At 38.6% G+C, this 18,885-nt stretch overlaps 2 protein-coding genes across 2 annotated transcripts; one reads left to right on the top strand and one right to left on the bottom strand.

The window, feature by feature from the left end:
- Nucleotides 1–9,113: 9,113 nt before the first annotated feature.
- Nucleotides 9,114–10,696, bottom strand: LOC129778596 (spectrin beta chain-like). Its single transcript, XM_055785587.1, has 3 exons — nt 10,449–10,696; nt 9,646–10,386; nt 9,114–9,587 (listed from the first exon to the last, which is right to left on the bottom strand). Exons 2-3 carry the CDS (start codon nt 10,285–10,287, stop codon nt 9,504–9,506), a joined length of 726 nt encoding a protein of 241 aa, XP_055641562.1. The 5' UTR covers nt 10,288–10,386; nt 10,449–10,696; the 3' UTR covers nt 9,114–9,503.
- A 901-nt stretch (nt 10,697–11,597) lies between these two features.
- On the top strand, nt 11,598–13,170 carry LOC129774406 (uncharacterized). The gene is made up of 2 exons (XM_055778140.1): nt 11,598–11,731; nt 11,941–13,170. Exons 1-2 carry the CDS (start codon nt 11,720–11,722, stop codon nt 13,168–13,170), a joined length of 1,242 nt encoding a protein of 413 aa, XP_055634115.1. The 5' UTR covers nt 11,598–11,719.
- Nucleotides 13,171–18,885: the final 5,715 nt, after the last annotated feature.

The following is an 18,885-nucleotide window of genomic DNA, read 5'->3' as shown; positions in this document are numbered from 1 at the left end:
TATCGCCTTTACAGAGCAACACATATCGCTGGCAACACGACGTGTCGGTTGAAGAGCAACTTATCGCCCATAATTTGACAAGTTTCGACATTAAGTAGATTTTTTGCATAATGTCAGGCGTTATTATTGCTCTGGTATGCGAAGAACAACAAATATGTTGCCTGATGCATAATGCGTATTGCAGCTTGCTAGTTGCTTGTTGCTCCGGTGTGCGAGCCGCCTAAGAACGAGGCAGTTAGGGCGTTTATATAACGTTTGACACTTCACATTTATTCATTTGTTTATCTCATGAAAAATAACATTTTGATGGATTCGTCTTTCCGATCTATTAAGAAATGTTTGAGTTATAAGCATTTGAAATTCCTGCATGTTCTGTGTTTAGGTTTTCATTTAAATAAAAATAAATAAAATAAAAAATTTACCTATCTTATTCGTCCAATTGTTCACTTGTTTCACAATATACACTGGGCAAACCGTTCACGAGCGGTACGAAAGAACTAGTTCGCAAAAAAGAGTGAACGAACGGTCGTTCTTTTTTAAAGAACGGTAGTTCGCCCCACGAACTGATAAGGGGATGTCCACATACCACGTGGACAGAAATAGCATGATTTTGGACTCCCCCCTCCTCCACCGTGGACAAGCGTGGACATTTACTAAACCCCTCCCCTTTTGTTCACGTGGACATTTTTTGCATTTTCTCGGATCAAGCTTATTTTATATTAACGGAACTGTAACGTTAATCATGTTTTATCCTGATTGTAATATTGATTCAAACGATCGGCTTTGTGAAAATAAAGCTAATTGGATTTATTAGAAGCCGTGTTTTCCTGTCCTTTGAGTTTTTCACTAACATTACCCAAGAATTAATTCGTATCGCTCTTCAGTTTCTTCCAAACTCCATTTATGTAGTCTTGATTTTTCCATTGTTGATTTCCTCATCAAAACATTACTTATAGGTTTTGAACAGATTATTTTAAGATTTGGCACATGCTATCATTATGTATCTTATGATATCTTATGACAAATTCTAATAGCAACTGATTCTTAGAAAATCATATCTTGGATATTTGATAAAGTTTTTGGAGAATCAAAAACCATTATATTAAAAAATATAGCAGTTTGCTGGGAAAGAATGAATCGTAAAGCAGTATGAGAAAATAATTGTTTTATGTCAAGATGAGTTCGAATCTATCCTGCACGAATACAATTAAAATCAGAACTATCCTCTCATGAGTCGACTGAACTGTTCAACTGTCCAGATCTTCACGGTATTTTGAATCCCTTGAAGAAGGTCTAACCATCGACAGGGAACCAGGGGATCGAAGCAAAGGTAACTGATCCCAAAACTCACTCGAAAGTGGTTGCTCTTTTCAAATGGACCCCGGATTTGTCACCGATAGACACGGAAAAAATGGCACGAGCTTCGTAATCCTAAATTCAACAAACAAATGAAGGTTTGAGAAATGTCGAGACACAAGTTGTATCGAACCGTAATGCAAAGTAAAATCTGGAACCAAAGAAACTTTCAAGGATGCTCTCCAAGAATTTGCTGATGAAATACGGTTGCGTCGTGATGGATGATGGAATGTACTGTAAGGCCGTTGTTTCCGAAATCTGCCAAGTGCCCAGGAAAACACAAAATAAAAAATGGTCAAATTCCAGAAATAGCGCATACTGAAAAAAGAACCTTTCGTAACTCCTGCAACAATTAACCAGGATTCTTTTTTGAAAGAAATCCCTTCAGAAGATCTTGTCGTTTTCTGACGTGGGATTATATGCCTCTTTGGCCCGTCTTGGTAAACCGTCACTTTTCAGATATGATCAAATTTTCATGAAGTAATCCGAAGAATACTTGCTAATTGACGACTTAATTGACTTGAAAACTTACTTAAAGATGGATTACGGACAGTTTCCTGGCCAAAAAATCTTACCTAGATGATGTCCCTGGCAGATTTAAATTCACATTCATGGATACCTTTGCTCGTAAGTTCGTGATTTGGCAAGATATTTGCCCTTATGGAGCGAAAGTCAAGATATTGATGGACTTTTTGGTTGTTTTGATTTGAATTTAATTGACAAGAAACTAGATTCATCCAATTGTTCTCAATTCCGTCCAATAGAAAAATATTGGGTAATCTTGAAGCGGAGGATAAAGAAGTTTGAAGAAATAGCTAAGAACACTGCACAGATGATAAAACTTCGGGACAAACTATCGAAAGAGATTGACACTACAGCTGTGCAATGTTGGATTGCGGATATCACAAGGAAAGTACGCAGATATATCAGAAATGAGGAGAAATGCGTAATGCGTACTTTTGCGTATCTAACGGGTGTTAAATAAAAAATGAGAATTTTTTCAATCACATATAAAAAAAAAATTATTTTTTTTCCATCGATTTCAGTATTTTTTATTGATAACATAATGTATTTTCTTCAAAAAAATGTCAGTGAATGTTTGAGTAAGGTCCGTGGTCTGCTATTCGACGCAACTTTGTCGCGATGCTCTCACAAGAACGTTGTACGTGCCTTACGTCCATTTTCCGGATACAATTCCGGATTCTTGTAGTCAGTTGCTTCGTGTCCTTGGCCCTCCAATTGTTTTTATACACTAGGGCACTGAGTGAGCCAAAGAAATCCTCTATTAGGCGGCACTGGGGCAAGTTTGTTGGGTTACGATCTTTCGGCACGAACGGTATCTTTTTCTCCTCAAGATACGCCAGCGTCTTCTTGGCGTAATGGGAAGACGCCTTGTCCGGCCAGAAGACGTACTTCCCATCCGCGTGATGCTTGTTCAGGAACGGCAGCAGGATTTTATCGAGGCACTCTTCTCGATAGATTTGTTGGTTGATAGCCAGACCGCTCGGCTTAAACCAAGGCTTTGAAATGCCCCGGTCGGAAATGGCGATGTACAACATAACCTTTTTTTCAAACTTGTGCTTGAACTTGTATTTCTCTTCAGGCGGTGTAGATGACTTGTCGCTGGAGTAGTAATTATTATTTCCTGGAATATGCGTTTTGGACAGCGGAAAATAGCTTTCATCGTCCAGAACGAAAGACGTCCCGCGGTATTTTTTGGTCATCCACCGACAGTGATTTAACCGTCTCAATCTGCTCCTCCGTGTACTCCGGCGACCTCGTCTTCTTCCTGCAAACGATTCCTTCCATTTTGATGGTCCGATGGATCAATACGTGGGAGCAGCCATATTTCCGACCGGCGTCACGCAGGCTGGTTGCATCCTTGTTGTCAAACAGCTTCTTTAACGATGTCTTCCTCTGCTTCGTCATTATCGTCACCGGACGACCGCTTCCGACCTTCCGCTCTACGTTCAGGGAACTCAGGAAACGATATACCGTACTGACAGGTACATTTTCTTCTTCAAAATGTGCCACCGTGAACTTTTTTCCTTGCTGGAAATGCGTTTCGTAGAACCGTACAACGTTCTTGTGAGAGCATCGCGACAAAGTTGCGTCGAACAACAGACCACGGCCCTTACTCAAACATTCACTGACATTTTTTGAAGAAAATACATTATGTTATTAATAAAAAATACTGAAATCGATGAAAAAGAAAAAATAATTTTTTTATGTGATTGAAAATTTTCTCATTTTTTATTTAACACCCGTTAAATTTAACGTTAACGTTATTTAACACAACTATACTTAATAAGCGTGTCCACGTAGACATTGTTCATAACCCCTACCCCATGGACAAGCGTGGACATTTGCGTACCTCCTACCCCACCCCCCAAAGTAGTCCACGTGGTATGTGAACAGACCCTATTGAGCGAAAGGTTTGTGAACGAACTGATTCCGAAAGAACTGTTTGCGAGTAAACTGATTGAGAGTGAACTGTTGGTGAGCGAACTGATTCAGAACGAACTGTTTGCGAGTGAACTGTTGGAACGAACTGTTTGAGAAAGAAGTGTTAGCGAACGAAAGAGTGTAGCTGAACTGATTTCCTTCACATGCATAATTTAGGTTTCATATGCTTGATTGATTCCCGAGTAATTCAGAAATTTGTGTTTCATTTATATGGCAGCCCCCCCCCCCTTCCTCCTTAGAGAGGGGGGTGGAGTGTCTAACCACCATAGAAACATTTATTGCATCTTAAAACCTCCATATGCTTAATTTAGTTTTATTTGCTTGATTAATTCTCGGAGTAATGTAGAAATTTGTGTTTATTTTTTATGGCAGCCCCCTTAAGAGAAATTTTATTTAGTTTGCTTGATTAATACCCGAGTAATTCAGAAATTTGTGTTTCATTTATATGGCAGCTGAAAGGATAAATACCGCGGAACGAAAGAGCGAAATAACGGTTCAAAAGAACTGATTCACTTAGATGAACGGTTAGTGACTGAACCGTTCATCAAAGTGAACTGTTTTGCCCGTCTCTAATATACACTCGACAAAAAAAATAGAGGAACAGAGTGCGAAGTCGGAAAATTTAAGTGATTTTTGACATGCTGTAACTTCGTGAAAAATCAACGCATATCGATGGAATGCGCATCATTTTGAAGCTACAACTTTCAGGTATTCGAATATTTTGCGTACATTATTTTGGCACTTTTTTAAAATCGATGCAAAAATTTTGAATATTTTTTTGTCAAAGTAACAAATTATCCTTGTGCAGAATTCATTGGAGTTTTCAAAACTGCCTTCGATTTGCGGTGCGATGGTTGTTTATTGAATTATTCATCATCAAAGACGAAGGGATAATTTTTCATTCGAACTGAAATATTTCGGTGTGGGAAGGTCCAAAAAGAACACTCTTGGAACCAAACAAAAGCTGGTTGATAAGGTTAATTGGATTTGCTGTTGAGTTGGTTAGCAAAAAATTGTCCAGAATATTCTTGAAAAAACAAAGAAAAATCGATTTTTCAATTCTTCGCGATATTGTTGCCCACTACACGTACACACACCAAGATAAAAATATGTGTGTAAAATATTCCAATACCTGAAAGTTATAGCTTCAAAATGATGCGCATCCCATCGATATGCGTTGATTTTTCACGAAGTTACAGCATGTCAAAAATCACTCAAAATTTCCGACTTCGCACTCTGTTCCTCTATTTTTTTGTCGAGTGTATAAAACCCAGGTAACCAGTAAGCACTAAGGCGAATGAACTGCAAAGTTTAAAGCCTCTTAAAAACAAAGAAAGAAGAAGAAGTAAGCACTAAGAAATGATCTTAAATCAGCACTGTATCCACATATAGAATACTGAATAAATGCTTATTACGCGCTATAAACTAATATAGAGTTGATATAATGCTAAAAAGGCGAAATATAGGGCTCTTCAAATGCTTCAGTTAAGATGGCCGTACACTGTTTGACCGGAGGTCAAATATTTGACACTTTTTGACAGAAAAAGTTTGGTAAAAATTTAGTACAAATTTGATGTTGGACAAAAATATTTTACAACCATAATTACACGTATTTGTTTTTGTCAAAAATTTGACATAAAACTATTTGGCGAAATAAAGCTATTTGGAATGAATGCCAAACACGGTTATCACATAGTACACTGTTTGTCGATTCGAATACTATTTTGTGTGCGTCCACTGTCATTTAAAAAAAAAGAAAATATTAATAGATGAAAATAGCTTAACGGCTGAAACAGTATCGACGTCTGGTGGCGACTTTTTATTTGGGGCCATAATTTTATCATCTTTGACGCTCTCCTAAACTCGTAAACGAAGCTCAATGCCGTCAATGCGAATAACAGCAGCTCTGGCCACTGCAGCATAATTAAAGAGGTTCCATAACCGCAGCATCTGACATGATCGTAGACACGATTTGTTCCTTCTCCTTGATCCAATTTTCCTCATCAGCCATACCCTAGTAAAACTGCCACAATCAATTTGCACAGCTTGGCGTAAGCTGGACACGATCGAAAATGATGGAAGGATCACACGGTTTATAACATTCTTCTTCATCACCCAAGAACTTCTGCGAGTTCTGTACGACTTACTTGACCCGCTCACCGAGCATATTGATATCATCGGCTTCGACGTGAAAAATGAATCAGACTAAATCTACACAATGCCGCACCAGATAAGAAGGGCATATTTTTAGGAAAAAAGACGGGTGGGTAATGTCGGGGACATAACCGGAGTGACGTAGGACTATACAAAGGGGACAGCTTTTGCTAAATATATATTTTAATTATATTGTTTTATTTTCTTCTACCTACCTATCTACCTGAAAAATGAATTACTTTACTGTTTACTTTTTATGAACATGTTGGGGGTTCTGAAAAGAACCTTTGGTGTTGTGTTTTTGCGTTTTTTTTTACAAACTTGATTCTTGATTTTTTTCTAAAGGCTTTGTACTTATTAAATGCTCAACGCCGGGCATCTTTCGGCGTATGCATATATCGTACAATCAAAATGATGGCTGTGATAGGGAATGCATAGGTAGTCATCAACTCATTCACTATCATATATTTCATTATTGAGCACATTACCGTACCTTAAACTGTGGTTTCGGAGACGAATGAATTGTAAGATTTGTAGTATCCGTAAACAAAGTAAATAAAAATAAAAAAAGAACTGAGGTTTTGGAGACGATCTGTTGAAAAATAAACGAACTATAAGAACTTAAAATAAGAACAGAGCAGCAGGAAATACATAGCTCATCATGTTGCTCCTTAGTTATTTTCCTATACAATGCAGATGTAACGTCAGTCAGTCAACCAAAGAAAGCAGTTCTTGCTACCGAGAAAATTCGTTAATGCCATCCTGCATACAATGTGTTGTAATTTGAAGCCACTTTTAATTCGGAAACTATACATGGGTTTGTGAAAACTGAATGATCAATTTAAAAAACCCCAACCAGTTCAAGAACAAGCATAAACAAAACAAAACAGTTTATATTATATGTCATATTATGTCACTTTAGAATGCATTGGTATTGCGAAAAACTTTTAATAACTCTTTTTTGAATGGTTTAATGGCCCTGTAAAGCGCCGTGTTTTACGGTGGCTGGTTTTGCCACCAAAGCGGTCTGTATAAACAAACTTTTTCTTTCTTCTACCTGCTGCCGTTTTGCGATTGCGTTTTCCACTCGCTGAAACTAGTTGTTGCCTTGACGAGCGCCGAACCGAAGCTGCTCTGTTCTTGATGCGTGTTTTCTGATTGTCGTGAGCAGCTTTGCAAGTCAACTCGAGCACTCCGACGGTTGAAACTCTATAACCGCTGTTAGGTATACTGGTGCTCCGGCACCAATCCGTTCGGCCTAGTTACCCTTGCGGAGCAATCAATGAATGCGACCAACAGGGAACTGGAAACATGCACGGTTCGAGTGAGACTTTGCCTTTCCCTTAACTTGTCCTCCTTTGTTACGTCAACACGTCCACGTTGCTGCTTGTTTTCTTTTTATGATGTGATGCGATGCGATGCTAAACGATGCCGTACAACCACACTGGTTTACGGTTTGAAAGAAAATGAGATATTTTTATTGGATCCGCGCGCTGTATACTCTAGCGGTACACGCTCACAGGATAGAGACAAATCGGCAGACTCAGCCAAAGGGACGAGTCCAACGAGACGAACGAATGAGCGTTAAAAGGCAGCGATGGCAAAAAATACATTCATTACGATTTGTTCGCTCGTTGGATTCACATGCAGGCTAAAAAGGGTCCTTTTCAGGATCACAAAATTATCTTCATTCTAAAGAGTTTATTGTTTTGTTATCACTCGATATCCCCATCTTGTTCGGCTAAACCTTCCTGTTTAGCGATTTGTTGCCACTCGCCACAGCTTTCACAGTTGGAAAATTTCTTCCCATCCAGCTTTGTGACATGTTGTACAGTAAATTACATTCAATGCGACGTGCCGAAGCACCACTCAGTGTCGCATTGGAGGCGATTTTAACCTGTAATTGAACATTTGCGATGACAGTGGTACAGTGTCGACTTTCAACGTGGGGTTATAATTTGGACCCCGAACTCTATGTTTACAAAAATGTCCAACTAAATAAGTCGCATTACATGTCCGTCCAATAAGCTAAATGTCGAACTAATTGTAAATTACTGTACTTTCAATCTGGAAACAATTTAAGAATTGGTGTAAATTGAATAATCAGGAAAGTCCCCAACTATCAATAAGCTCAGAACAACTGCCAAATTCACATACTCAACAGATCCTGGCAAACAAATTATGAAAAAATCAAATTGTTTTTTATTATTATTTTGGATATTATTTTAGAAAGCATTGAACTATATTTCGTAAACTCTTTTTTGAAAGGTTTAATGGCCCTGATAAGCGCCTTGTTTTATGGAATGGTTCCAATTTAGAAAACATTGTACTCGTGGTTTTGAAAAAAAACATTTCGAACGCCCTCGATGCCGCCTTGTTCTGGATTTGCCACCAAAGCAGATTGTATAAAGAACAAACTTTTTTCTTCTGCTACCAGCTGCCGTTTTGCGATTGCGTTTGCCACTCACCACTCGTTGCAACTGCCTGTTGATTTGATGTCCACCGAACCGAATGTGTTCTGTTCCGAATGCGGGTTTTGTTTTCGGCGCGAGCAGCTTTGGCAGCTAACTCGATCACTTCGGCGGCCGAAACTATATAACGCCGGCTTGGTGAACTGGTGCACTGGTACTAATGCGCTCGGCCTAGCTATCCTTGCGGGGAACTCCAGACCGACACGATTCGAGCGGGTTTTGCCTTTCCCTTAATTTTTCCTCCTTTGCCATGTCCAGATTTGGCTGCTTGGTTTGGTTTGTTGATGTGTTGTGATGCGAACTGATGTGGTGTACGGTTTAAATGAGAATGATCGTTACGGCAGCGGAGCGGGGATTTTTAAGCTGACTGGCTGGCTCGAGAATTACGCATGTGTGAGACTGCGACCAATGTTTCGTTCTTTTTTTTTCTTTTTCCTTTCCAATCGTGCTTCATTCTATTTCGCTGCTGCTCTGGTTGCCCGTTTTGGTCGGTACGATTTGAGGAGCACAAAATGAACCAATCAAAAATGGGCACATAGTGCATTTGGACAATGCTTGATATTTCACAATTATTCAATTATTTATCTCAAGAAAAATGAAATGTTATTCGTTATGATAGATGCGTAGATATATTTCCTATCAATTGATGCAAAAACCTTTGCGATCTATTGAGAAATGCTCGAGTTATAAACGTTCCAAATCTTGCATTTTTCCTACTTGTTCAGTGCCTAGATTTCTATTTCACCCCCTATATCTTCCGGTTAGACGTAGTCCTACGTCAAAACTTCTAAACGAAACTTATAACTAACACTTTCTCTTTCATTAATTCAATTCAATTCACCCTGTGAATTACATTTTGGCCAAATGATGACACTTCCAATTTTATTTCACTACCATTTTGTTTTCCCTTCGAATAACAGTCATGAATATTTTTGTTGTTTATCGACTATTTCGATGAGAATAAATAACCAAGAAATACACAAAATCTATAATAATAATACCAGCGACGTAACGGAACTTTCAATTCAAGTATGTAGTGTCTTTTTTATGCTTTTGCTAAAGCACCGATAAGTTCTGTGTTTTGATGTCCAGCTCAGAGTGAACCGTTCCGCACTGCAAAACGTCGTCGATGTTCTGAACCTACAAAATAATGTCGATCAACAAAACTTCCGTTGTGCTAAACAATGTATCGTCTTACCATTATCCGTTGCACATCCTGAAGCTGTGTATTTATAGTGTTGATATTTCTTCGTCGATCCGAATGCTTCTGCAGTAAATCTTCCACCCCCATCAGATTGCCATAGTCGTCGGTCAACAGCCGCTGCTTTTCTTCCTCTATCGAGTCCAAGGTGTAGATCGTTTTCTGGAAGTTCTGCTGCAACTGAATGGAAAACTCCATTCGCATTCTTCTAGCACACAGCAGCTCCAGCAAGTAGTTCCAATGTCGCAACACATTTTCTTTGCGAGCTGCAGTTCGCTTCATATCACAGTAACGTTCAACTTCCAGCTCGTTCGAGACGGCCACACATTCTGAACACATTCTGAACACGTTCTTCGTAGGCAAAAATGGCTGTCTCATAGCCTCATACTTCTTGGCAGCTGCTTCCACTACAGCCAGATTGAATCCGAAATTATCGGTACTGCCCAGACGTTGACATTCCGAAAGCCAGGTTTCTCTCATGATTGCCTTGCGGTTGTAACGAGAAGCCAGTTGTTCGAGCTTCTGCTGTCGAAAGGTCTTCTCTCGTTCGTGATCAGATTTCTCCAAACGCTCCCAGGCTTTGTTGATGATGATTTTTCCCTCCTTGGGTGTGTACGGTTTTTGATTGTTTACTCTCATTTTGAATTGCAGCGTGCAGCACTTCCAGATTGCATTTCTCCACAAATTTTGTTGTTTTTTCCACTCGCTTTATTTCCAGAAATTTCTAACCGTAATGATCTGAAATATAAATCAATCTTATAAATAACAAAATAATCTAATATAGAAAATATCAAACTTACCTTCCAACCATATTGCGAAATGTTCACTAATGTTTTCTTCAGAGCATGAATGCCAGGTGCACAGATTGATCCGTTTTGCTCTTTTTTTTTCAATGTATCTCAGGCCTAAAATTCATTGAATTATTTCGTTGGGGTTAATCAAATAAAAAGAGTGACAAACTCACCTGAACAATTTTGATATAAAACACATAGTACACAAATTTCCACTGGTTTGAAAATGAATGAAAAAAAATATAATAAAAAATCTGGCATCCCTTTCGGCAGTTTTATTTGCCACTTGCCACTTTGTTTGCCACTCCTCAATTATCAACAGTGGTAAACACGGCAAACATAAAAAAAACAAAAATTTTTACTGAAATATTTAACGTACATCAGTACACGGTTTGACAAATCGGTCTAAAAAAGTTTAAGCAAACAAGTACTAAACAAGTACTAAGCATCAATAATGCTTATATAAGGTTGCATAGAAACGTCAAGCTGTTTTTCAATCGTTTTTTCTAGGAAAAATTTATCGAATCAATCGGGACTCAACAGAAAACAAAAAAAAAAATCATATGTGCATTTCATGGTCCCGCACAGATTCATTGCAATCCTTTTTTATGGATATTATTTAGGTTTCTGTTATGTTTGATTTCAGGTTTCTTCGTTATTGATATTTACGGCAACACTATTTGGAATGAGAAATAATTATATTATATGATTATATGAAAATTACCTTATAAAGATTCGAACCGGGATACTTCTGCAACACGTGTGTTTCTCTGTTGCGCCTTTGCCATCTGGACCAGTGTTGATATATATAAATGAATTGAAAATTGTCTTATTTCAACAACCCCTTAGATATCTGCTCAAAAAGATCATATATGAGCGGGTCTGGAAATAAACAAGACAAACTTATCGTAATTCAATAATAATTAAAAAGGTAAACATTTCTACGTTTGTTTTACATGACGTTGGTTGTTATTGATCACATCACTCGTACGTGTTTGACGTTTCCAAAAATCATAACAAAATACGTGTTCGGTCTGTTGTCCACTTGTTATCGATTTGAGCTTGTCGTTTTGAATGATTTGAAGTTAAGTTGAGTTTGATTAATTGTAATCATGCTTCGATAATTAAACTCATCGATATTTGAGTTGCAGAAAACATGCCCGAAAATAACTATACCATTGTTCAGACGACCGAACATAAAGACACATTTTTATCTGTGCTGCCTTCGTTATGGACAATAAAAAACGGATGGAGATCGTATGGGTCGGACGATTTAAATAATGATGATAACGGTAATGATCTGTGCTATTGGCCAAAAGGTGTTTCCGGCTACCGGCTGCTCGAAAAATCTAAGAAAGACCCCACTATCAAACCGGATCTAAAAGTGTTGCGCGCTTTTCGGTGCAAGATCAAAAGAATCAATTTCTTGAACTATTCTGATGTGAAAAGACATTAATCCCTAAGTGTTAGCAATGATGCAATTTTCTTGTTCTTATTTAAGGCGTTCCGTGAGATGAAGCTACTGGAAATGAATTCCGATACGGAAGAACACGACACAATGACGAAAATGAGAAAAGTCTCAACGGCAGCTGACCTTTTCAAGCATATCCAACAATCAAACGCAGGGCCATCTCGAGAATCTGCAGTTTCAATCCTAGGCGTCCAAATTGCTGAAAGTCCGTCGTCTGAATCAATAAATGAATCACAAGGCGATCTGGAATGCAACAGTTTATCACAGTTGAAGATGAGCGGAAGTGATAAAAATCGATTCCCAGCATCTGGGCAAAATCCTTCGTTGAATATGTTGAATTCTGATGATGATTTTACTGAAAAACCGGATCTACTCAGATTTATGCAATCTCTACATGAAAAGACCGATAAACACACAAGGATGATTGAGGAATGCAAGCTCGTAGGGAACAGATCTGTTGCGCTTCTGTCTCAGGTCAATGCAAAGCTAGATATTCTTGCCAATCAAGTCAACATGAAACTTGACGCCTTTGGCTCGCATCATTCACATCAAACTGAACCGATGTGCATCGAAACAAGGAATGTTCCGTTGAGTCCAATCAAAAGTTTCGAGGAATTTGAATCTGTTGAGAAAAAAGCAAATAAACAGTTCATTGATGCTGTCGTTCAATATTTCGGCTCTATGCATGGGAAGAACCGATATGTTGGTGAAGGCGGAACTGTTTGTCTGCAGATTGTTGATTATTTCTTCGACAGGGAATTTTTACTGAACTGTTCATGGACCGGTACGAGAAGACGATTAGATAAGAGCAATGATTTAATGAATGCTTCGAAGATTCCTTTCCACAAGTTTGATGGAGTAATTAATTTGTTCCATAGAGTGGTCATGTTTTCCGATCCGTTGTATCCGTTAGTGGAATGTCAGAATTTTCTTAAACGTTGTTTGAGAAACGCCCAGCAACGGTTTAGAGAAATCAAAGGTATCAGAGCTCCGGTGGCAAGAAGGAAGCGTAAGCGAAATACAAACCAATCTGTTCTATTTAGCATGGCTGACGAAAAAGAGCATCAAAATAACGAGAACAATGAAGAAGAAGAGCAATTACTGAAGTATGAAGGACCGGATGAAATGGATATTACTCAGAGTGAAACTGTTATTGTTATCTTCTTGAATGATTCCTTATGTATAATAAATCTACTGAGCCCGTATTATCACGGATATCAAATGCAAAAACCTATGCTTCTATATATTGATACATTTTAAAACAATAAAATTATTCACAATGCATCCCATAGCTTTATATTTTCTTTTTCGATGGCAGAGTATGTAACAATGGTATAAACGCAGTCTCTTCGTATACAACTACTGCAACTAACTTACGCAATATTTGATCTAATTTATACTGTTTGACGTTACGAAACATGGAATTATTTGATGATTTAAACACATTAATGCATGTAGAATTCAATGGATACTCGAAAAGGTTTGTGAGTCCTACAACTTCTGATCCATAAATGCCCTTCGCATCTGCGTATTCCATAGCAACAATTCTCGTATTCTTTGTAAGAAACCATCTATCAGAGAATTGATGGGTTAAAGTGAATTCACTCGATTTAATTATACAAGAGAACTTAGACTTGTCAGATTTCAATGGGTGTACCAACACCGGAAAAAATTCCTTATTCTTGCTGGTAACTGGCTTGCAAGCACATTTTTCAGTAATACGATTTATAATTTGCTGCAAGGGTAGATTGCCAGATCTCACTAATTTCTTAATCTGAAACAGATGATTCTCAAAAGGATATGAGGAGATGGTGGGCAATGGGCCAAATCGAGTAACTTCTTCGACCACATGTAAAAGATTGTGAACATTACTCCTAACAAAGCTAAAAAAACCTTATAGTTAGAAATAAGTACGTCAAATAATTTTTGTGCAACTGGTAAAAATCGTGCGTAGTAGCTACTTGAGCAAATAGTAACCGTACAAAATAATATTGCAAAGTTTTGAAAATGATCCTCTTCAACTACAAACATTAGAAGAATATAATGCCTATATAATGTAAAAAAGAGGCACACTCGGACGCTTTCCAATGATTTACACAATCAGCTCCACGTACTTGCCGATGAATTTCAATAGGTAATTTGATTGTTTTTAAAATTGTACAAATTGACTCCAAGGTACTATTTGGCCACCTACTTCGACCACAACCGTTATGACCATCTCTGTATGCCAGGATCAATCTTTTCGTAATTCCTAGATGAAGAAGGTGCAACGAGTCGGCCACTATTACGTCCTCGACAATATCAATTGGTAACTGAAGCAGAGGTGAAACTACAGGTGTTCTCGTTTATTTTCCATTTTTACGTGTTTTGTAAGTTTGATAGTGTTCATCGTACAGTCCACTTCGGAATTCAGCATCGGTTTTTTTTTTGGCGGCTAATGTTTGAGGGAAAATATTTGTTCGCAGAAGTGTTGAGTGTTGTCCAACAGTACAGCATTTTAAACATCCGTGTAGTGAATTGAAATTAACAACACCTAAAAAGACAATAATTACGTAGACTTTTAATTAAACATGCTTCAGTTTTATCGCGGTGGTACCTTTGACGAATGCTCTAGCGGGAGAGTCACATATAAAAACTCTAACGTTGAACATTAACTTAACTCCATTCACATCGATTCCAGACGTTAGCAAATGTTTTAGTTCAGTAACAAATGGACCAAGCAATTCTTCTACTTTCTTTGGCTTACTTTTCCCGTAAAAAATACCAATAATCATAGGCTTAAATGACGTGAGCTCGTGAACATTGAATAATATGGGCCAAACTTGGTAGGTTCCAATTTTGTATAACGGAAGGCCATCGATATTAATGTTGATGTATATATTCAAAGGTTTCTCTAATTCTCTATAAAGCAATAGAATATAATTTATGGTTTTATGCATTTTTAAGTATAAAATCTACCTAAACCTTGATGCCAATATTGTCCCTCTTCAATATAAGAAATATTACAACTTCTCCTAGGAGTGCGGAGCAACCGTCTCGGGTTTTCCGGAAGCGTTCGTTCATAGGTGTTTAATTTTTTCAAAAGTGGTTTCAAAGCTTGGTGTGATATGTTGAACTGCACGCTCCAGTTCCACAAGAATGAAGCTAAATTTTCTTCAGAACTATTCCGATCAATCGATTCCTCCGAAAATGTTTCGAGGGTCCTTTCTTCGTCGGAATCTTCATCGGGGCTGTAAACATCACATAAATTACACAGATATGCAGTCTGAGTTTCCAGGATCAGAAGAATCATCATGCGCAGATGACATTGGCCGTTCAGAATCTTGAAGCACAAGGAGAGTGGAATCTGGCTTTTCTAAGTCATTTTCTCGCACAACTTCGCTAGTGTTGAAAGTTTCAGTAAGTTTGAAATTTTGGTAAGCATGAACTTTTCGTCTAAAATTTCCACTCTTTAAAGTTTTTCTCCAATTCCGTTGAATATTCATGTTTTGTTTATTTTGAGACACTTGCAGCCAGGTAGCCAATGCTCATTGTTCAAATGTTTTATTCTAATGCTCGTAAGCATTATATGGTAGCACCAAATGCACATATAGGGATTTATTTAATGCTTATTTTCATATGTTTCATCATAATGCTTGTAAGCATTATATGGTAGCACTAAATGCGCGTATAGGACTTTCATTAATGTCTATATGCATTATTAATGTTGACATAACGCCTATAAACATAAAAAAAGCAGATATACTGCAAGTCGGCATTAGAGATGCTGAATTAGTGCTATAATAGAGCTAAGAGTTAATGCTTGTGGTTACTTGGGAAGTTTCCGTGTTTGTGTTTCAAGCAAAAATTACTGAATAATTTTTCTGACTAATAATTCATAGTGTAACATATTTCGCAATAACGATTTTGCGGAATATGCATTTGAATTCCTCAATTTTCGTTAAATGCCTTATTCCCATTTTAATTGAGTTACACCCTATATAGAAAACAAAACGTAGTCGTACGTCAATAACATGATTTTTTTCCTGATTTGGTACCAATATTTATGCACTCTAGATAATCGGAAGCAATAAATGTTGATTAAAAATAAAAGGAATGTTGTTTCAATCCATATATCTTTTGAACAAGTAATTCAATTTTCTTGGCTCCCAATAGTAAATTATGTAACTCTCTGTAGCAAATAAAAAAACAGGAAGTGGGTTATATCTATGGTATAACCGCAAGGGTGACGTTGGACTATCGTTGATTTAGAGATCATTTGCTTGAAGTTGAATCTAAATCCATTCTGAATGAATGAATAAATGAATATTTGGGGGACTTCGAAAACGAGAGCGTTACGTTGGAGGCTCAAGGTTTTATGCATCCAATATTGGTACAAAAAACCTTGTTCTGAAGAATAATCTACAGAAGCTTTCCTGCTAACTGCACTTGATTAACAAATCACAAAACTAAATGTATGTGGTCGCAGTATTATATGGATAGAAAACATTAAAATAAACTCGCTTGAGTGTAATTTCCAATTCCAAGGGTAACTGGCAGATTATTTTTCAGCAACGATCACTTCTTTTCAGGTTTCTTCTCGATAACCAGCAAACGAAAAAGTTGCGCGCGCGTATGTGTGTGTGGCGGCTGCTTCGACGTCTTCCCGGGGAACCGTTTTTCGATGCTCATACTCTCTTGGTCACCTTTTCTTCTCCTTCTGATCGATCGGCTTTTCTGCGCTCCCTCACAGTCAAAACAAACTGATTGCATTTCAGGTCAGGTCAGGCCAGGTAATGAATTCCTCGATCCCTCGCCGTCCAGCTCGTTCAGTAACGATGTTGTCTTGTCGATGTCCTCACGAAAAATGAATTGGTTTCACCACCAGAATATCGCTTAAGTATGCTTTTCGTGCGTGATTGAATCGAGAGAAGGTGTGGTTTACGATGGCAATTTGGAAGGCAAACTCGAGGGGAATGAACCCTCTGAGTATGAAAATTTCAGCGACTGAGTAATAATCGATTGAAAATTATATAATTTTCGCGATACGAAACATTTTCCGTTGCACGCGCATACAATATTGGATACGAAAATATCCTACTGATGGGGAAGAATAATCTATAGAAGCTTTCCAGCTAATTACACTTGATTGAAAAATCACAAAACCAAATGTATTTGGTTGCAGTGTTGTATGGATAGAAAACATTAAAATAAACTCTTTCACATGAATGTATTTTTCAATTCCCAGGGGAACTGGTAGATTATTTTTCAGCAACGATGATAGCAACGAGGGTTCCGCGCGTGTTTGTGTGTGTGGCGGTTGCTCCGATGTTTCAAGCGGAACCGTGGCATCACTCTCCTCCTGATGGATTCCCTTCTGGCCAGTCTCTTGGTGACACCGTTCATCCGCGCTTTCATGATAAACGAAGTTAGCTTCATCACAACAGCGACAACATGTTCCAATAGCTGTTCAATATAACTGAGTGCGTTTACGAACGGCGCTCGCTTATATACCGATTGGTGATTTCAATAGCCTGTTTTGAAAGCAATTTTAAGGCTATTGAAACTAGTTTTTGGATGAAAAAGTAACAAGTCTATAACGCGTAGACATTTTATCTTTCGAATGAAGTGTTTATCATACCATTTCGTTCAGTTGTTTAGGAGCTATTAACGCTCAACATCTCGGTCTCCGGCGTAACGCTTTCGTTTTCGAAACTTTGATTTTACACCCCGGTATAGAAATGAAAGACGTAGTCCTACGTCAAAAAGATGGATTCTGGTGGCTTCCCTGGGTTTGGCAGTAGGACCATTATCTATTCCTATTATCTAGGACCTATTCCAGATATCTGGAAAGTGTCCTCCAACCAGGCAAGTTCGCTATGTCGTCCTAAACATTCCAGGGTATGCTTGTATCGCGGTTTCGAGAACCACGTTGAGAATTCCGTTCGAACCACATCATCTGGTTCCTTTTAGATTCTTTGCTGCCGCTATCAACTTATCTGTAGACACCCTTTGGTTAGCTCGTCGGATCATGTTGCGCAAAGAGTCAGTTTATTTGGGCACACTTCTCGGAGTGTCGAACGGGGTTGGTGCAGGGCCTGCAAGCCATTCGTGAAAATGAAACACACAGGAAAATTCACAAAGAATGTCTCTCAATTTTCTTGCGAGTACCTGAATTCTCCCGGAAATATTGAGAGTTCGTCATTTCAACATCGTAACACTGCGGGAGGTGTGCTGAAAAGGTTCGACGGTGCGATGGTTTCAAGGTGCTTATACCATCCACCGCGAGCCAACAAAAATGGGCTAAGACTTGTCGACTTCGCTGCCTCCAAGAACCCGACCATCCGTAGACCTTCTTCCAGCATAGCGTCCAATATTGTTACACCTGAAGATCATCTCAGCAAACGAAAACGCTGTCGAACGCTGTTGTGGAAACTACCGTTCAATCACGATCCTAAATTGTGTCTACAGAATTCTGTCTCAGATTCTTTTTCGCCGTCTATCGTCAATAGTAAGCAGATTTGTGGGAAGTTATCAGGCCGGATCCATGCCCGGTTGCTCGATGACGGACCTGATTTTTACACTACGGCAGATCCTCCAAAAGTGCCGCGAGTATCAGGTCCCTAAGCACCACATATTCGTCGATTTCAAGGCCGCATATGATACAATCGACCGACGGCAGCTATGGGGAATCGTGGACGAACACGGAAACCTGACAAAACTGATTTAGTCAAGGATGAACGTTGTGCAGATCTCAGGCGGTCTGTCGGAATCGTTTGAGACTCACAAAGAGAGCGGGCTTCAAAATGAGGGGCACGATTTTCTTCATGTCTAGTCAGATAATCTGCTCCGCCATTGACGTGTACTAGCGAGGGTAGTGGACTTGTATACCCGACTAAGACACAAAGCAGGGCTGACTGGACTAGGGATCAATGCTAGCAGGAGGAACTGATCGCAATGGAATTCTTCTTGGTAGTAGTGTTGTGATTGACGGTG

This window comes from Toxorhynchites rutilus, chromosome 3, assembly GCF_029784135.1.
Source record: "Toxorhynchites rutilus septentrionalis strain SRP chromosome 3, ASM2978413v1, whole genome shotgun sequence".
Taxonomy (NCBI): Eukaryota; Metazoa; Arthropoda; class Insecta; order Diptera; family Culicidae; genus Toxorhynchites; species Toxorhynchites rutilus.
Note: the sequence above shows the minus strand (reverse complement) of the source record. Positions and strands in the feature narration are given on the sequence as shown.